The 21,705-nt window shown below is 40.7% G+C and overlaps 1 protein-coding gene across 5 annotated transcripts in view; it reads left to right on the top strand.

Annotated features, from left to right (window-relative positions):
* Window positions 1-21,705, top strand: part of LOC122922497 — a 363,771-nt gene that overhangs the window by 121,967 nt on the left and 220,099 nt on the right. For all 5 annotated transcript variants that reach the window (XM_044273106.1, XM_044273104.1, XM_044273105.1 and 2 more), the window contains exon 5: window positions 415-545. In XM_044273106.1, coding sequence (XP_044129041.1) covers window positions 415-545 — 131 coding nt within the window. The remainder of the gene's footprint in view (window positions 1-414; window positions 546-21,705) is intronic.

The following is a 21,705-nucleotide window of genomic DNA, read 5'->3' as shown; positions in this document are numbered from 1 at the left end:
CAGCCCTGTACCTCACATGGGTCAAGAGATCGTCCCATTTATTGCTCTGCTAGATTTATATCAAGCTGGCAGCTCAAGGGGAGTGTCTTTTCTGCTGCACCTCAAGGGGCGTGTCCATGCTCTCCCTCTACATCTCAAGAGGCAGTTGAATAATGAAACTGAGATTGTGCGGCCATCTCACTGAGCTCGACAAATGAATAAGGATCGGTAAAAAAAAAAAAAAAAACAGCAGGGGGCGCTATGCAGATATATCTTATTGAATAACTCAGTGGTTATGCAGAATTTGTAATTACAAGCAATTACGAAAGAATTCAGGCCCAGGAGCTAATTTGAAAACTGTTGAATATTTTTTTTTTTTTTTACGTGCGTCGAACCATTTAATGTTTAATTCTTCTCTCCATTTTTTTTCCCTAGGTCTTGAGTACATTTATCAGTACCAAAAACGTGGCTATAACACATATGAGTGCAAACTGTGTGAATGTCGGTCGGGACTCACACACATGTTCATGCATATTGTTGGAGCGAAGCACAGAATTTATTATTTGGTAAGAGAATTCTATGATGTATAAAATGTAGCTTTTTTGGCAATTTTATAATTTTACACTTGATCTGAAACATTTTTCTATTTATTTCTTTTTTTAACAGCAGTCTGAAGTATTTGTTCACTTAACAGGTTGTGCCACCTTTTTAATTTTCCTTGTCAACGTCTATATTTAAACAAAAATAATAAACTCTGCAGTTTTGGTCACTAAACCTAATAATTGGCTCAGATTTCGGCCATTCTGGCCAACTGTCGTTTGAATAACTAGCAAGAACAAGTGTTCCTGATCGCCAACGGCGGACTCTTGATTGACGAAAATGATATGTCTTGTTTGAACCCTCGGCCGTTCATCGATCGAAACTGCATGTTGATGGTATGATTGGCCGAATTCAACGCAGCCGGTTATTATCTCAAATCTATGGCCAGCTTAAATCCACTTGTAATGATGGGTAGATATCAGCCCTGTGCATAGAAAAGTCAGGATCCACCATTCACAGTAGGTGATTGCCAAAGCTGATCTATTCTTTCCTTATACAGTGACCTCTGCACAGGTCAGGCTGCGCTGTGAACTCCGGCAGTCTGTTTCAGTGGAGTAACAGACTGCCGGACTTCACCATATCCGTCATAACTGGATACCACTGTGCACCGCCAGATCGTCATTCACTGTAATGGGAGACTGCTGTAATCTTAACGTTTTCTGGCATATACGCCAGCTTTTGGCCAGATACATTTTTTTGCGTATAATGTTTTTTGTCTTCCTAAAAGCTGGCATGTACGCCTGATACAGTGACCGGATTACAGTGCCAGAATTCACAATGCAGATGTGACCCCGTCTTCACAGAACATGCCTAGAAAACCCTCCCGTGGAAGGTCTTTTTTATGCTTTGTAAATGTGGCGTCCAAACGTGCAGCAATTTTCCATGCCTTGAAGGATGTACAGCCAGCTATTGTGTGTTTATCTGAAACCCATTTGACCGCTGATAGGACACACTTGGCACATTAAGCATGGATGGGGTGTGAGTTTTATTCTACATATTCCACGCATGCCAGGGGGGTTAGTATTTTAGTTCATAGATCTATACCGTCTACTGTCCATGAATAATATATTGACGAAGATGGGAGATTTGTATGTTTGGATTGTCATATCTTTCAATTCAGGGTTGTTTTAGCGGCGGTGTATGTTCTCCCCCCCCCATATTCAGCTGAAGTTATGAAGCTGATTATCTCTTACATCTAAGTTCCCATTAGCTCCTACATTGATTATAGGGGATTTTAATATGTATCTTAATGGCTCCTTGGACAAATTTTATAGTGGGCTGGGAACATGCTCTGCTGCTCTGATATTTGGAGAACTTTAAATCCTGTACAGTGTCGGTATTCATACCACTCGACATCGCACAGTTCCTTGTCCAGAATAGACTTGGCGATTGGATCCTTATCTTTAGTAACTCTGACGAAGGGGATTCCGTATTTACCTCGTAGTATATCTGATCATTCTCCACTATTGATTACCTTGGAAGTGGGTAAGCACATATGTACTGTGAGACCTATTTGGCACTTAAACCCATTCTGGATATCAATAGTGGATACTGGAACTGTGATTTCTGGGGCCATTGCTGATTTTTTTTGTCCATTAATGTAGGCTCGACGTCGATGGATGTGGTGTGGGATGCTATGAAAGCATATGTCAGAGGGCTGTATATTAAGAATATTAGTATTAAGAAGTCTAAAAGTCGCGTTCTGGACAGGGAACTTGCGGATAGAGTTACGCAATTAGAGGCCAAGTATGTAGAACAACCCACATTGACTAATGAATCACAATGGAAAGAAGCCCAAAAACTTCTGAAAGAACATATACAAGCTAGGGCGGAGGATAAACGCTCATTTATAACTCAGAGGTATTTTGCTGAAGGGGAGAGTGCGGGTCACCTGTTAGCTACTGTGGCTAAAGCCCAACAGGGTCCTTCTTCTATAACATCACTTAGGGGTAGTGGCGGACAATTGGTGATGGGAGATGAGAATATCCTGGAGGAATTGTTGGAATATTTATGCTGTCTCCGATTGACAGTCTATATTATTTATGTGAATAAATTAAAATCTGTAACGAAGGAGATTCTAATTTATTATGATAAATATCAAGCTAAAACAAGCTTGTGATCTGCGTTGAATTGAAGACAAAACCCAGTTACAGACAAAATATATATGTAATTTATTAATACAATTTATAGTGCAAAATAATATATATTATAAAATTGTTGATAAAATTCAATCAATGATGGGCAAAATAGTGAGAAAGTAAAAAATAATTGAGAATATACATATACACAATTATGCCTTCTTATAATGATACCCCTCAATTATATTTAAAATCGATTTAATACTTGATTTCTCTCAGCCGACAAATGTCTGATTAAACCCAAATCTGGTTTATCTTTTATATATATATATATATATATATATATATATATATATATATATATATATATATATATATATTTATATTCGACCATATCGGTCTAGAACTGAATTCAATTCCTTGGAGATAATACAGTGTTTTTACCAGTATATTTTCAATCTCCCTGTATTGGATAAATTTTCAGGATGATGCTGCAGGTACACCCCAATCTTATTCCAAAACAGATTCTATACACAAGGTATGGTTAATTGAATATATATAGATATGTATTATATTAATTCATTATCCTATAAAATATAGGTAAGGTTATACTATACCAAAATGTCAGCTAGCAAAAATCAGTTTCAATGGTTCTAAGATGGCTGCCTCCAATGACTGAAAAGGTGGTCAGGGCTGGATCTGGTCTTTTGAAGATGGTCCGAGAGAGAGCTAGAGAGCTCTAGAGATCAATCCCTTCTGTCAGCCAATACCATATTTTTTTTATCCTATCTTAGAAAGGGCTTGGCCAAGTTTTATCATTAACTAGTGACCTCACTTTATAATTAATAGAACCTCCCTCTAGTATTTTCCCTCTAGGGAACATACACCCTAGATGTTTGTAACCCTAACACTAGATGGCACTAGTACTCCATACAAAAGTCGAAGCACTCACTTCTTTCTTTTATTCATTCACTAGAAATAATTTTTAACTAAGGTTTCAGACAAAACCTTGAGAGGATCTTGAATAGACAATGACTTTTATATTTAGTCAAACACCTTGTTTATCCTTAAATCTTTTGACCAGACCTAATTAAATCAAGATACACATGACCATTCTTAAGTCATTGTTCTGGGGAAAAGACAGGGTTTGTTTATGATAACCTGTGTCCACATTTCTCTATTCAAGAAAATTTCAAGGAAAGAAATAATTAACTTGTGTGTTACTCTGAGAGAGATTCTAAAAATGACATAGGAAGTTGTACCTCATCTCTAACCTTAAAACTGAATATCTCTATAAGGACCATACTCTTTTATATATACAGCACACGTATTTAAATTGATGATATAAAAATCAATCTACTCATATATTGATAAAAACCCCAAAGAAAGATTAGAGTCTTTCTATTCACTGAAAATCATCAAAACTCAGCACATTTCTAATACTTTATCTTATCTAGGCAATTACTTTTTATTTGACCGACATCTTCTCACAAAAACAGACTTGGGTAAATACTTTGGTACATATCGTAAATCTTAGGTTAGTAATTTCAGAGTTAAAATCCTGAACTCACCCTGCACTTTTAAAATAAGACAAAATGGTTGTCCTTTAGGCTCATTTCTATACATCTTATATAGGCCTTATACTTATGGACTTTATTTATACCCAATAGTTCTGACAGAATTTCATGCTCATTTTGGAGAGGTTTATAGATCCAGACTGGTCACCACTGATTCTAGTAGATCTAGGTATTTAGAAGGGATTGATATAACTGCCTTGCCTGTGGAGAATAGGTTGCTTCTTGAGGAGGACATAACCCTGGAGGAATTGGAAGTGGCATTGAGATCTTTGCCTAATGAGAGGGCGCCTGGTGGGGACGGTCTTCCTGGAGAATTCTATAAAAAGCATCAGGAATTATTACTTCCGCACCTTCTTGCGGTATTTAAAAATGCTTACAGTAGTGGTAGTCTACCCTGTTCCATGAGAGAGGCGATAGTTGTAGTGATACCCAAGCCAGGTAAAGACCCCTCACTGGTGGATTCATTTAGGCCCATTTCTCTCCTGACAGTAGATGTTAAACCTTTTTAGTTAAAGTTCTGGCCAATCGACTAAACAGTCATTCACACCATTATTCATCACGACCAATCTGGCTTCATGCCTGGTAAATCCACGGCTTTGAATCTTAGACGGCTGTTCTTAAATATCCAGATAGAAGGAAGGGATGCTCAGGATAATAGGGCTGCGGTGGTCTCCCTTGATGCTGCCAAAGCTTTTGATAGCGTCGAGTGGAAATATCTATGGGCGGTCATGACTAAGATGGGCTTTAGTAATGGTTTTTTGAAATGGGTTAAGCTTCTATACCATGAGCCTAGGGCTAGAATAAGAGTGGTCATCTTTCACCAACAAATGCTCTGTAGAGGGGGACGAGGCAAGGTTGTCCGCTGTCTCCTTTATTATTTGCGATAGCCATTGAACTCCTTTGATGGGAGGGTTATTGAGGGGTTCTATTGAGCAGCGAGTATCGTTGTACGCGGATGATATGTTGATGTATGTGAGTGACTTAGAGAAATATATGGACTCTATAATATCTGTGGTGTCTCAGTTTGGTGGCCAGTCTGGACTTCTCATAAACTGGGATAAGTCGGTGATTCTTCCAGTATCCTCTGAAATACCGTCTCGTTCTGCCGCTTTCTTTGAGCTTAAGGTGGTGCACTCTAAGTACCTCGGAGTGACAGTGTCAATGAACCCTGCAGAGTATATTACTAATAACCTCCTACCTTTTGATAGGGAAGTTTAAAAGTAAGATTGCTGTAATGGCATAAATTGCCTCTGTCGTTAATAGGGAGGGGTAATCTGCTAAAAATTGTTTTCATGTCGCAGTTGCTCTATATTCTGCATAATTCTCCTATTTGGATCCCTGTGCACTACTTCCATAAAATATTAGTTATTTTGTTTTTTTTTCTATGGAAAAACAATAGGGGTAGGATAAAGTACAAAATATTGCAGAGGAACAAAGATGCAGGGGGCCTTGCTCTGCCTAATCCTTTGCTGTATTTTTTTGTCGGCCCAATTGCAACATTTTAAGGGTTGGGGGGTGATAGGTGGCCCAGGTGTGAAGAGTGGTCATTTGATGGGGTGGATCTCCACCATTGGCGGCTATTGAAGGAGAGGTGAAAGGGGATGTAGGTTGTGTCCCAATACTGATGCTCATGAGAAAAGTATGGAATAGGGCTAGACATATTTTAGGAGTAGAGGGATTCACGAATATCTCGCCTATTTGGAATAATTTGGCACTTCATGAGTTAGAGGGCCTGACTGGATTCTCTAGGTGGAATGATGAAGGAATATGGAACTTAGGTCATATTTTCTCGGTGGGATTTCAAAACAAAATCAGCAATTATGCTCTGAGTTTGGGCTACCCTCTTCAGTTTTATGGGTACTTACAACTCAGGCATGCATTGGATGCTCAAGCCAAAGTGGCTCCGATAGCATTTACATCTAATCATACATTGAGCACAGTGGTAGCTGCTGGATCGGTAAAAGGGGCGATCTCTGTGGTATATCAGGCTTTGTTGGAAGATTTCTCATGGGACACCCGCTGAAAAGCAGGCAGCAATGGGAAAGGGATCTGGGTAAGCTCACGGATGAACAATGGTCAGAGGTAGTAGCGCTTACCCCCACATCATCTTAGTGAAGCTGCACGTCTCTCCCAGTTGTACCTAGTACACAGAGTGTATAGGACCCCGATGTTCTTGCATAAAGTAGGTTACAGGGATAGTCCAGATTGCCCGAAATGTGGAAGTTCTGAAGCTGGTCTTTTACATATGATGTGGTCATGCCCCTTATTGACTTCTTACTGGAAGGCAGTATTGCATCTTATTAACAAGAAAGAGAGTAAGCAGGCACACTCTAATTTGGGTCACTAAATTAATTTATTTATATAAAATGGTTGTAAGGTATATTTAAAAATATTCAATAAAATATGGAGATGGGTGGATTATCCTTCAATGGTTGCCAGCTGGTAGGGAAGAAGGTGTGGGAATTTGTAGGTATGGATATGAAATATGCGCTATGAAGATGATGCGCTGGGAGGTGTAATTATATGAATAAAATTGTGTACGCTAGAAAAAATGATGCGCTAGGAAAACAAAATAATATAACAAAATAATGATGGTAGTAGCAATGTCCTTATGGGTAGATAAGACTATCCATTAAAAAAATAAAATAAATAGTCTGTAGTTTTGGAATAGTCTGTATAGCTCCTTGATCTAAGGTAGTTTTATTGTTTTATAATATTATTCTCTAGGTGACTAATAGATTGGATAATACGCCTTAGGTTCCGTGTTATTCCATAGAGGGTACGTGGTGTGACTCAATTTTATAAGTCAATTGTGATTCATACAGCCGCAGACATGTGCATATGTATATTGTATCCTAGGATGCTATAATAGTTATTATGCGGTACTGTGGGATTAAGGGGTGCTCTGTGCCTGGGTGCGGCGTCCCGCACTTTCTCTGGCTGCAGAGGTCACTTACCCTTCACCCAGCGTAGTATTCGGTCCTTTAGCGGTCCTGTAGCGGTGATTTGTTCTCCCTCGGCGGCTGTCCTGGATCGGCGGTGTAGCTCGTGTTGCTAGGGATGCCGGGAGGCGTGGTTCGCGCGTCTGTGAAGTGACGTAGGTTGTCACGTGGTCGCGGCTTTGTGTTGAATGGTCCCGGCTTGTTCTGGGTAATCCTCTAGCTCAGTTACGAGTGATAGGTATTCCAACAATCCTCTGCTCCTTAAACGCGTTTCGGGAGACTCTCCCTTCATCAGTAAGATAGGCGGTTCTCAGGCTATCAGTGTGCTAGAAGGGAGTTATATGGCAGCTTGGACCTGGCAGAGATCTGAGGTATAATTTATGCCAAGGTATAATACATTTGGCAACTTTCTAGACCGATCCGAAACATTTTTCTATTTATTTATCTTTTTTTAACAGCACTCTGAAGTATTTGTTCACTTAACGGGTTGTGCCACCTTTTTTATTTTCCACGTCAACATCTATATTTAAACAAAAATAATAAACTCTGCATAAACTTACCACCCAAATGAATTTTACCTCATTTTCTTCACACTAATAGAGCTTTCATTTGGTGGTATTTCATTGCTGCTGACATTTTTACTTTTTTTGTTATTAATCGAAATTTGCCGCAATTTTTGCCAAAAAATGACATTTTTCACTTTCACTTGTAAAGTAAATAAAAAAATACGACATTTATATGTAAATTTTTCTCTAAATTTATTGTTCTACAGATAAAATAAAAAAAATGTTTGGGTAAAAAAAAAAAAGATGGTTTGGGTAAAAGTTATAGTGTTTACAAACTATGGTCAAAAATGTGAATTTCCGCTTTTTGAAGCAGCTCTGACTTTCTGAGCACCTGTCATGTTTCCTGAGGTTCTACATTGCCCAGACAGTAGAAACAACCCACAAATAACCCCATTTCGGAAAGTAGACACCCTAAGGTATTCGCTGATGGGCATAGTGAGTTCATAGAACTTTTTTTTTTTTTCACATGTTAGCGGAAAATGATGAATTTTTATTTTATTTATTTTTTACAAAGTCTCATATTCCACTAACTTGTGACAAAAAATAAAAACTTCCATGAACTCACTATGCCCATCACGAAATACCTTTCCAAAATGGGGTCACTTGTGGGGTAGTTATACTGCCCTGGCATTTTAGGGGCCCTAATGCGTGAGAAGTAGTTTGAAATCAAAATGTGTAAAAAAAATGCCCTGTGAAATCCTTAAGGTGCTCTTTGGAATGTGGGCCCCTTTGCCCACCTAGGCTGCAAAAAAGTGTCACATGTGGTATCGCCATGCTCAGGAGAAGTTGGGCAATGTGTTTTGGGGTGTTATTTTACATATACCCATGCTGGGTGAGCTAAATTTCTCGGTCAAATGCCAACTTTGTATAAAAAATGGGAAAAGTTGTCTTTTGTCGAGATATTTCTCTCACTCAGCATGGGTATATGTAAAATGACACCCCAAAACACCCTGCCCTACTTCTCCTGAGTACGGCGATACCACATGTGTGACACTTTTTTGCAGCCAAGATGCGCAATGGGGCCCAAATTCCTTTTAGAAGGGCATTTTTAGACATTTGGATCCCAGACTACTTCTCATGCTTTAGGGCCCCTAAAATGCCAGGGCAGTATAAATACCCCACATGTGACCCCATTTTGGAAAGAAGACACCCCAAGGTATTCAATGAGGGGCATGGAGAGTTCATAGAAGTTTATTTATTTATTTTTGTTAGCGGAAATTGCTTCTTTTTTTTTTTCCTCAAAGTCTCCCTTTCCGCTAACTTGGGACAAAAAGTTCAATCTTTCATGGACTCAATATGCCCCTCAGCGAATACCTTGGTGTCTTCTTTCCGAAATGGGGTCACATGTGGGGTAGTTATACTGCCCTGGCATTTTAGGGGCCCTAAAGCGTGAGAAGAAGTCTGGAATATAAATGTCTAAAACATTTTACACATTTAAATTCCGTAAGGGGTATGGTGAATTCATGTGAGATTTAATTTTTTGACACAAGTTAGGCTACTTTCACACTAGAGTTGTTTAAATCCGGCGTTCAATTCCGACACCGGAACTGCCCGCTGGATCCTGAAAAACGTGTGAAAACGGATTACATTTGAATCCTGATCAGGATTTTGATCACAATGTAAAAATGCATTGGAAAAAACGGATCCGCCATTTATGGACTTTAACTTTTTTTTCACATTTTTCGGGTTTAACATGCGAAAGCCGGATCCAGTTTGACTAAACACACGGCGCCGGATCCGGCGTTAATGCAAGTCAATGGGGAAAAAGGCCTGATCCGGCGTTCAGGCAAAGTGTTCAGGATTTTTGGCCGGAGGTAAAAATACCGTACGCTACGGTTTTCTGAAAAGCCTGATCAGTCAAAAAGACTGAAATGAAGACATCCTGATGCATCCTGAACGAATTGCTCTCCATTCAGAATACATTAGGATAAAACTGATCAGTTCTTTTCCGGATTTGAGCCCCTAGGACGGAACTCAGCGCCGGAAAAGAAAAACGCTAGTGTGAAAGTACCCTTAGTGGAATATGAGATTTCGTAAGAAAGAAAGAAAAAAAAAATATATCAATCCCTGCTAACTTGTGCTAAAAAAATGTCTAAATGGAGCCTTACAGGGGGGTGATCAATGACATTGGGGTGATCACCCCCCTGTAAGGCTCCATTCAGACGTCTGTATGTGTCTTGCGGATCCGATCCATGGATCCGTGGATCCGTATAACACATACGGACGTCTGAATGGAGCCTTACAGGGGGGTGCTCAGGGGTTAATAAGTGACGGGGGGGGGGGGGGGGAGAAGTGTAGTGTGGTGCTTGGTGCTACTTATTACAGAGCTGCCTGTGTCCTCTAGTGGTCGATCCAAGCAAAAGGGACCACCAGAGGACCAGGTAGTAGGTATATTAGACGCTGTTATCAAAACAGCATCTAATATACCTGTTAGGGGTTAAAAAAATTGCATCTACAGCCTGCCAGCGAACGGTCTCCGCTGGCAGGCTGTAGATCCACTCGCTTACCTGCAGTTCCTGTGTGCGAGCGTTCACAGAAAGTCTCGCGATATGACACGTAGACACGCGACTCTGCCTGAGACAGCTGCCTCCGGACCGCGATCCTGCATTAGGCGGTCCGAAGGCGTTAAAGACTTCATAAGGTTGCACATTTTTGTTCAAATTGATTTGAGCAAAATATGCGGCATTTTGACGCCAGAAAGCTACAGAATGGGATTTAATAAATGCGCCCCTCAGTCATCTAGTTTACACCACACAAAACACGTATCCACTATATTGCAGCGACTGCTAAAAATATTGCTAATGTGGTTAACCCCTCAGGTGCCCTCTTGCCCTCAGTTTCTGGTAAAATGATTCTATAAGAGACCTCTATAAAGAGAAAAAATAATTTCGTACTTGGTATAGTTTTTTGCACTTTTTCTACCTAGATGCATCCAAGTGCTGTAGGCTCTTGAAACTGTTGATTGCTGGCTGTACCAGTAGGCCGATAGTAATAAAGTATGAATTACTTAACTACCAGAAAACCACTTTATTATACTATATGCTTCTAGATAAATAAATCTAAGGCCTCCTGCACACGACCGTTGTGTGCATCCGTGGCCGTTGTGCCGTGTTCCGTTTTTTTTTTCGCTGACCCATTGACTTTCAATGGGTCCGTGGAAAAATCGTATCAATCCAAATTGATATTTTACTGTGCAAGCCTTCTATAAGATAATAAATATATTAAAGATAATAGGGCCCAATACTGACCCCTGAGGTATTCCACTAGTGACAGTGACCCAATCTGAGTGTGTACCATTAATAACCACCCTCTGTTTGCTATTACCGAGCCAACTACTTACCCACATACAGATGTTTTCTCCCAGTCTAAGCATTCTCATTTTATATACTAACCTTTACTTGCAGTACAGTGTCAAATGCTTTGGAGAAGTCCAGATATACGTCCATTTATTTGCCGCTGTCGAGTCTAGAACTTACCTCCTCATAGAAACTTATTAAATTAGTTTGACATGAAGCCATGCTGATATGGCATTATTTGCTTTTTTTCATTGAGGTACTCCAAGATGGCATCTCTTAGAAAACCTTCAAACTGTTTACCCACGACAGATGTTAAACTTATCATTTTTTGCAAATCTGACCAGTGTCGCTTTATGTGGTGATAACTTTAAAACGCTTTGACTTATCCAGGCCATTCTGCGATTATTTTTTCGTCACATATCACTTCATGACACTTGTAAAATGGATTTGAAAAAATCTTTATTTTTTTTTCAATTTCTCTACTTCTATAATACATAGTAATACCTCCAAAAGGTATTACTTTACATTCCCCATATGTCTACTTCATGTTTGGGGGGATGTTACAAGGCTTAGAAGTTTAGAAGCAAATCTTGAAATTTTTCATAAATTTTCAAAAACCCACTTTTTAAGGACCAGTTCAAGTCTGAAGTCACTGTGAGGCTTGCATAATAGAAACCACCCAAAAATGACCCCATTCTAGAAACTACACCCCTCAAGGTATTCAAAACTGATTTTACAAACTGTAACCGTTTAAGTGTTCCACAAGAATTAATGGAAAATAGAGCTACAATTTCAAAATTTCACTTTTATGGCAGGTTTTCCATTTGAATATTTTTTTTTTCCAGTTACAAAGCAAGGGTTAACAGCCAAACAAAGCTCTATATTTATTGCCCTGATTCTGTCGTTTGCAGAAACACCCCATATGTGGTCGTAAACCGCTGTACTGGTACACAGCAGGTCACAGAAGGAAAGGCATGCCATACGGTGTTTGGCAGGCAGATTTTGCTGAATTGGTTTTTTGATACCCTGTCCCATTTGAAGCCCCCCTGATGCACCCCCTAGAGTAGAAACTCCAAAAAAGTGACCCCCATCTAAGAAGCTACACCCCTCAAGGTATTCAAAACTGATTTTATAAACATCATTAACCCTTTAGGTGTTCCACAAGAGTTATTGGCAAATAGAGAATTTCAGAATTTCAATTTTTGGGCAAACTTTCCATTTTTTCCAGTAACAAAGCAAGGGTTAACAGCCAAACAAAACTCAATAGTTATTGCCCTGATTCTGTAGTTTGCAGAAACATATGTGGTCGTAAACTGCTGTACGGGCAAACAGCAGGGCGCTGAAGGAAAGGAATGCCATACGGTTTTTGGAAGGCAAATTTTGCTAGACTGTTTTTTTTTTTTTTACACCATTTCCCTTTTAAAGCCCCCCTGATGCACCCCTAGAGTAGAAACTCCAAAAAAGTGACCCCATTTTAGAAACTACGGGATAGGGTGGAAGTTTTGTTGGTACTAGTTTAGGGTACATATAATTTTTGGTTGCTCTATATTACACTTTTTATTATTTACAAAATTCATCTGACAGTTTAGATCATGTGGTATTTTTATAGAGCAGGTTGTCACAGACGCGGCGATACCTAATATGTATACAACTTTTTTTTATTTATGTAAGTTTTACACAATGATTTCATTTTTGAAACAAAAAAAACATGTTTTAGTGTTTCCATAGTCTGAGAGCCATAGTGTTTTCAGTTTTTGGGCGATTATCTTAGGTAGGATCTCATTTTTTTGCGGGATGAGATGACTGTTTGGCACTATTTTGGTGGGCGTATGCCTTTTTGATTGCTTGCTGTTGTACTTTTTGTGATGTAAGACAAAAAAAATAGTTTAGCACAGTTCTTACTTTTTTATTTTTTTACAGTATTCATCTGGGGGGTTAGGTCATGTGATATGTTTGTACAGATGGTCGATACGGACGCGACGATACCTAATGTCTATATATCTTTTTCCCTATATTTTATTTTTTTACAATTTTTTTTACTTTATTTTTTCGGAAAGGACGATTTGTTTTTTTTTATAAACTTGAAACGTTCATTTTTTTTGTAAAATTTTAATTATATTAACTTATTTTTTTTCTATTTATTTCTTGTCCTACTATGGGACCAGGTCTAACTGTACACTGTAAGACGCTAACAGTTGCCTAGGAGACCCAGCCTGGGGCTGGGCCTCTTAGGCTTCCGTACATGACAGGCCTTAAGCCTTGGAATGGCTTGAGGCTGCCATGGCAACCATTGAGTCCCCGCCACAGCAGCGCGGGGACCAGATGTATGAAGTGAGGGAGCGCAATCCTCGCATATGCCGCTGTCAGCGCTGACCGCGGCATCTTAGGGGTTAATCCATCGGCCTCAGAGTTATCGCCGATGCTGGTGGATGCAGCAAGGGATCCGGCTGTCAGTAACCGCCGGAACTGTGTTGCTGACCGGGGGACCGCGCCCGGGGTGAGGAACGACTGCAGGACACTCGTCCTTTAGCGCTAAGTGATTGAGTACGAGCATTCTTGTCCTGGGTCGTTAAGGGGTTAAACTAATAACACACACAGAATTAAATGTTACCATGTTTTTATTGAACACCATGTAAACAGTCACAGTGCAGGTGGAAAAAGTATGTGAACCCTTGGATTTAATAACTGGTTGAACCTCCTTTGGCAGAAATAACTTCAACCAAATGTTTCCTGTAGTTGCAGATCAGACGTGCACAATGGTCAGAAGTAATTCTTGACCATTCCTCTTTACAGAACTGTTTCAGTTCAGCAATTTTCTTGGGGTGTGAATAACTTTCTTAAGGTCTTCTGTTTAAGCCATTCTGTTGTTGATTTACTTCTATGCTTTGGGTCATTGTCCTGTTGCAACACCCATGTTTTGTTGAGCTTCAGCTGGTGGACAGATGGCCTTAAATTCTCCTGCAAAATGTATTGATAAACTTCGGGAATTCATTTTTCCTTCGATGCTAGCAATCCGTCCAGGCGCTGACGCAGCAAAGCAGCCCCATGACCATACATCACAGTTGGAATGAGGTTTTGATGTTGGTGTGCTGTGCCTCTTTTTCTCCACACATAGTGTTGTGTGTTTATTCCAAACAACTCAACTTTGGTTTCATCTGTCCACAGAATATTTTGCCAGTACTCCTGTGGAACATCCAGGTGCTCTTGTGCAAACTTTAAACGTGCAGCAATGTTTGTTTTGGACAGCAGTGGCTTCCCCTGTGGTATCCTCCCATGAAATCCATTCTTGTTTAGTGTTTTATGTATCGTAGATTCGCTAACAGGGATGTTTGCATATGCCAGAGACTTTTGTAAGTCTTTAGCTGACACTCTAGGATTCTTCTTCACCTCATTGAGCAGTCTGCGCTGTGCTCTTGCAGTCATCTTTACAGGATGGCCACTCCTAGGGAATTTTCTCCATTTATAGACTATTTGTCTTACCGTGGACTGATGAACAGCAAAGCTTTTGGAGATAGTTTAATAACCCTTTCCAGCTTCATGCAAGTCAACAATTCTTAATCGTATGTCTTTTGAAAGCTCTTATGTGCAAGGCGTCATTCACATCAGGCAATTCTTCTTGTTAAAAGCAAACCCAGAACTGGTGTGTGTTTTTTATAGGGCAGGGCAGCTGTAACCAACACCTCCAATCTCATCTAATTTATTGGACTCCAGTTGGCTGACATCTCACTCCAATTAGCTCTTGGAGATGTCATTAGTCTAGGGGTTTACATACTTTATCCACCTGCACTGTGAATGTTTACATGATGTGTTCAATAAAAACATGGTAACATTTTATTCTTTGTGTGTTATTAGTTTAAGCAGACTGTGAATGTCTATTGTTGTGACTGTGGATGAAGATCAGATCACATTTGATTACCAATTTGTGCAGAAATCCATATCATTCCAAAGGGTTCACATACTTTTTCTTGCAACTGTATGTACCTCTCACAATTAGATTTTTGTATGCTTTTAAAAATATCCCATTTTGTGGCTGCATTTTTATTTTTGACGACTTTGCCCCAGTTAGTTAGGCCTATGGCCTTTCTTAGTTGGCTAAATTTAGCTTTTTTGAAGTTTGATATTTTTGTTCCTTCCTGAAGAAACGCTCTTTTGAATGAAAATTGGAAGGTTATTACTTTATGGTAACTATTTCCCAGGTGTCCCCCGACTTGCACATCTGTTGTTCTGTCAGGTCTATTGGTTAATACTAAGTCCAGTATAGCTGGCCCTCTAGTCGGGTGCTGAACCAGTCGGGAAAGTTAATGGTCTTTGGTTATTGGCAAGAACCTGTTTCCTTTGAGATATACTAGTTTCAGTTTCCCAGTCTATATCTGGGTAGTTGAAGTCCCCCATAATAACGACCTCATTGTGATCTGCCGCCTCGTCTAAATTGTTTAGTAGCAGAATTTCTGTGGACTCTGGTATATTAAGTGGTTTATAATAAACTCATATTAGTATTTTTTATTGTTTTTGCCTCCATGTAGTTCTACCCACAGTATCTTCACTTGTTCATGTCCCTGACTTATATCTTCCTGTAGTGTGAAATTTAGACAGGACGTTACATAAAGGCAGACCCCTTTCCCCTCTCCGGTTTTGGCAATTCTTTCTAAACAGACTGTAACCCTGTACATTAATATCTATCATCCAGCCATGTCTCAGTTTTTCCCACTATGTCATAGTCCTCCTCACACATCACTAATTCTAGTTTTCCAGGTTTATTATTCAGGTTTCTGGCATTAGTATATGTATATTTTTTTACCTTACACCTTTCCTTCTGAACTCTTTTATTCACTCCTTCCATTCCTCCCCTACTCCCATTACCTTGCCCCCGGTCTCTATCCTCACTATCTTCCCATCCAGTAACATTACTACTCTCCCCTAGTCCCTAATTTAAAAACTCCTTCAACCTTCTAGCCATCTTCTCCCCCAACACAGCTGCTCCTTCCCCATTGAGGTGCAGCCCATCTCTACGATAGAGCATGTAGCCGACAGAGAAGTCGTCCCAGTTCTCCAGGAACCCAAACTCCTCCTTCCTACACCAGTTCTTGAGCCACTTGTTAACCTGCCTCATCTCCCGCTGCCTTTCTTGTGGTGTTTGTGGTACAGGTAGTATTTTGGAAAATACTACCTTTGAGGTCCTTGCCTTAAGCTTGTGACCTAAATTCCTAAAATAATTTTTAAGGACGTTTCCGTTACCTTTAACTTTGTCATTGGTTCCGATATTGACCATGACTGCTGGATCTTCTCCAGCCCCTCCCAGTAATCTGTCAACTCAATCCGCAATGTGTCGAACTAGAGCGCCAGGAAGTCAACACACCGCTCGGTGATCCCAGTCTTTGTGACAGATTGCCCTACCTGTACCCCTAATAATTGAGTTTCCCATTACCAGCCCCTGCCTGGCCTGCCCTGCTCTCCTGGTCCCCTGCTTACTGGAGCTGACATTCCCCTGACTGGCAGAGGAAGGGTTCGGCTGCAGCAGTGCTCTCCCTGAACTGACATCCCCCTCTAACCTTGCAAACTTGTTGGGGTATGTCAGATCAGGGCTGGCCTCCTTGGCACTCTTCCCTCTACACCGCTTTCTGACTTTGCCTCTATTATCTTTACTTATCCTATCCCTTTCTGTGTAAGGACAATATCGCACTTTCTTTCCTTTCTTTTCATTTTCTTTTTTAAAAAGTGGTGTTAAAGAGGAGCGGTCTCCTCTACTGGCATGTCTGTTGTAGTATCTACTTTCATTACCAATGTAATGCAAATTCTGCAGTATCTATTCTTATGGCTCTATTCTCTACCATTCCTTTGTTATTATTACTAAATTTTGAAAGGATTGCCAGCAGTTTACAGTAAAGATGCAGCTGAGTGTTGCCAGTCAAGGGTGTGTATCTGCACAGTCTAACATCAGCAGCACAGGACAGTTTCAGACACACCCACTACTGGTAAAACCCAGAAGTATCTTTACAGCAGATTGCTGGCAAGTTAGACTACTTTCACACTTGCGGCAGGACGGATCCGACAGGCTATTCACCCTGTCGGATCCGTCCTTCCACTGTTTCGCCGTGCCGCCGGATCGCAGTACGGAGTGGTGGTCCAGCGCAGTACGGCAGTGCACGGCGAAAGGCCGCAGGACTAAATCCTGCATGTCCGACTTTTTAGTCCGGCAACCTCTGACCGTGAACTGCTGTACTGCATCGGAGCGCCGCCCCATTATAGTCAATAGGGAAACAGCGGAAGGACGGATCCGACAGGGTGAACAGCCTGTCGGATCCGTCCTGCCGCAAGTGTGAAAGTACCCTTATTTGTCAACTTCTAGCAGGAATAATACAGGAATGGCACAACATAGTTGTAAAACTAGATACTCAAGAAATATTACATGGGGAATGCACGTGGTTACTAAAACAGACATGTCAGGAGAGGGGATGGGTCTTGACATGTTTTAACCACCTCAGCTCCCCTAGCTTAAACCCCCTTAATGACCAGACCACTTTTTACAATTCTGCACTACACTACTTTCACGGTTTATTGCTCGGTCATGCAACTTACCACCCAAATGAATTTTACCTCCTTTTCTTCTCACTAATAGAGCTTTCATTTGGTGGAATCTGATTGCTGACATTTTAACTTTTTTTGTTATTAATCGAAATTTTTGCAAATAAATTACATTTTTCACTTTCAGTTTAAATTTTTTTTCAAATAAAACTACATTTCTATATGCATTTTTCTCAAAATGTATTGTTCTACATGTCTTTGATAAAAAAAAAAAAAATGTATATTTATTGGTTTGGGTAAAAGTTATAGCGTTTACAAACTATGGTACAAAAGTGTGAATTTCCGCTTTTTGAAGCAGCTCTGACTTTCTGAGCACCTGTCATGTTTGCTGAGGTTCTACAATGCCCAGACAGTAGAAAAACCCCAAAAATGACCCCATTTCGGAAAATAGACACCCTAAGGTATTTGAAGATGGGCATAGTGAGTTCATAGAACTTTTTACTTTTTTGTCACAAAGTAGCGGAAAATGATTTTTTTTTTTTTCCTTACAAAGTCTCATATTCCACTAACTTGTGACAAAAAATAAAACCTTCCATGAACTCACTATGCCCATCACGAAATCCCTTGGGGTGTCTTCTTTGTGGGGTAGTTATACTGCCCTGGCATTTTAGGGATCCTGCGTGAGAAGTAGTTTGAAATCAAAATGTGTAAAAAAAAAAAATGCCCTGTGAAATCCTAAAGGTGCTCTTTGGAATGTGGGCCCCTTTGCCCATCTAGGCTGCAAAAAAGTGTCACAAGTCAACTCAGGAGAAGTTGGGCAATGTGTTTTGGGGTGTCGTTTTACACATGCCCATGCTGGGCAAGATGAATATTTCTGTCAAATGACAACTTTGTATAAAAAAAATGGGAAAAGTTGTCTTTTAGAGAGATGTTTCATTCACCCAGCATGGGTTTATGTAAAAAGATACCCCGAAACACATTGCATAACTTCTCCTGAGTACGACGATGCCACATGTGTGACACTTGTTTACAGCCTAGATGGGCAAAGGGGCCCATATTCCAAAAGAGCACCGTTCGGATTTCACAGGGCGTTTTTTACACATTTTGATTTCAAACTACTTCTCACGGATTAGGGCCCCTAAAATGCCAGGGCAGTATAACTACCCCACAAGTGACCCCATTTTGGAAAGAATACACCCCAAGGTATTTCGTGATGGGCATAGTGAGTTAATGGAAGTTTTTATTGTTTGTCACAAGTTAGTGGAATATGAGACTTGTAAGAAAAAAAAGAAAAAAAAATCATAATTTTCCGCTAACTTGTGACAAAAGATTACAAATTCTAGGAACTCGCCATGCCCCTCATGGAATACCTTGGGGTGTCTTCTTTCCAAAATGGGGTCACTTGTGGGGTAGTTATACTGCCCTGGCATTTTAGGGGCCCTAATGCGCGAGAAGTAGTTTGAAATCCAAATGTGTTAAAAATGCCCTGTGAAATCCTAAAGGTGCTCTTTAGAATGTGGGCCCCTTTGCCCACCTAGGCTGCAAAAAAGTGTCACACATGTGGTATCGCAGTCCTCAGAAGAAGTAGGGCAATGTGTTTTGGGGTGTATTTTTACATATACACATGCCCTGGCATTTTAGGGGCCCTAAAGTGTGAGAAGAAGTCTGGAATATAAATGTCTAAAAAATTTTACGCATTTGGATTCCGTGAGGGGTTTGAGATGTGAGATTTAATTTTTTGTCACAAGTTAGTGGAATATGAGACTTTGTAAGAAAATGCAAAAAATCTATTTCCGCTAACTTGTGCCCAAAAAATGTCTGAATGGAGCCTTACATGGGGGTGATCAATGACAGGGGGGTGATCAGGGAGTCTATATGGGGTGATCACCTCCCTGTCATTGATCACCCCCCTGTAAGGCTCCATTCAGACGTCCGTATGTGTTTTGCGGATCCGATCCATGGATCCGTAAAACACATACTGACGTCTGAATGGAGCCTTACAGGGGGGTGATCAATGACAGGGGGGTGATCAGGGGTTAATAAGGGGTTAATAAGTGATGGGGGCGTGTAGTGTAGTGTAGTGCTGCGTGCTACTTATTACAGAGCTGCCTGTGTCCTCGTGTGGTCGATCCAAGCAAAAGGGACCATCAGAGGACCAGGTAGCAGGTATATTAGACGCTGTTATCAAAACACCTGTTAGGGGTTAAAAAAAAAATCGCATCTACAGCCTGCCAGTGAACGATCGCCGCTGGCAGGCTGTATATCCACTCGCTTACCTGCAGTTCCTGTGAATGCGCGCGTTCACAGGTAATCTCGCGTCTCGCGAGATGCCGTGTAGATGCGCGACTGTGCCTGAGTTAGCCGCCTCCGTAGCGCGATCCTGCGTTAGGCGGTCCGGAGGCTGTTAATGAATACTTTCATTCTACATGAAATAATAATTCCAAAATGGGTGGAATGCTATTCCCCCGCCTTTTTACGGGTTTTGTTCGCTTTGCCAATTGGCCCTTTTTCTGTTTTGACATTCACCATATTTGAAAAATATTTAAAAATTTTAATAGTATGGGCATTTTCGGTCATGACGATACCCATTATGTTTATATTATTGTTGTTTTTAGTTTTGTATAGTTAAATTTTTTTTGATATACAGTACAGACCAAAAGTTTGGACACACCTTCTCATTCAAAGAGTTTTCTTTATTTTCATGACTATGAAAATTGTAGATTCACACTGAAGGCATCAAAACTATGAATTAACACATGTGGAATTCTATACATAACAAAAAAGTGTGAAACAACTGAAAATATGTCATATTCTAGGTTCTTCAAAGTAGCCACCTTTTGCTTTGATTACTGCTTTGCACACTCTTGGCATTCTCTTGATGAGGTTCAAGAGGTAGTCACCTCAAATGGTCTTCCAACAGTCTTGAAGGAGTTCCCAGAGATGCTTAGCACTTGTTGACCCTTTTTGCCTTCACTCTGCGGTCCAGCTCACCCCAAACCATCTCGATTGGGTTCAGGTCCGGTGACTATGGAGGCCAGGTCATCTGGCACAGCACCCCATCACTCTCCTTCATGGTCAAATAGCCCTTACACAGCCTGGAGGTTTTGCAACTATAACTCCCTGAAGAAATTTATTGGATTTGCAGGTATCCAACATAAAGTGAATACTTTTATCAATTGCAGGAGCACATATGTAGTGTACCTGCTATTGTGCCCCTGCGGTCGATTTTATATTGGCAAAACCATCAGGTGCCTGTTTGAAAGGTTTAGGGAACACCTGAATTCAGTAAAAACAGGAAAGGGGTGCCCTAGATTCATCCAACATGTCAAAGAAGCCCATAATGGGGACGCCAGTTGTATTTCTTTTTCTGGATTAGAAATAGTACCTACTCCTCCGCAGGGAGGGGATAGACACCGCCTCCTCCTGCAGAGGGAAGCCCGTTGGATCCTGCGTACACAAGCGTTAGGAGAACTTGGATTAAACGACAGAAATGACCTCAGCCCTTTCCTGTAATCAAATTCCTTTGATTTTACTTATTCATAGGTGCTGTATATACTTGTATGTTTGTTTCTTTTTTCTTGCTGATGTGTTGCAAATATGTTGCACTTTCTATGTTTTTAGTTGTTTAGCGCAACTCCTTTTGCCTATGTGCGGCCTGATTTGTTCATCTGTATGACGTCGGCCTGCACTAGAGGTTAAAGGAAGTGCGAACACAGACGCGCATTGAAGCACAGCCTGATGAAGCGCAATTAGCGCGAAACGGCCGCCGCTGCCATTGCGTGTCTGACTTGTCCACCCCCGGCCTGATTGTGGCTGAATAAAGCTGTTTGAACGTATACCGGTGAGTGCCGCTGCATGTTTCTTCTACTGACCGACAGCCTGGAGGTGTGTTTGGGGTCATTGTCCTGTTGAAAAATAAATGATGGTCCAACTAAACGCAAACCGGATGGAATAGCATGCCGCTGCAAGATGCTGTGGTAGCCATGCTGGTTCAGTATGCCTTCAATTTTGAATAAATCCCCAACAGTGTCACCAGCAAAGCACCATCACACCTCCTCCTCCTCCATGCTTCACGGTGGGAACCAGGCATGTAGAGTCCATCTGTTCACCTTTTCTGCGTCGCACAAAGACACGGTGGTTGGAAC

Source organism: Bufo gargarizans, unplaced genomic scaffold, assembly GCF_014858855.1.
Source record: "Bufo gargarizans isolate SCDJY-AF-19 unplaced genomic scaffold, ASM1485885v1 fragScaff_scaffold_395_pilon:::fragment_2:::debris, whole genome shotgun sequence".
Classification (NCBI taxonomy): Eukaryota; Metazoa; Chordata; class Amphibia; order Anura; family Bufonidae; genus Bufo; species Bufo gargarizans.
This window is presented reverse-complemented; position numbering and strand designations above follow the sequence as displayed.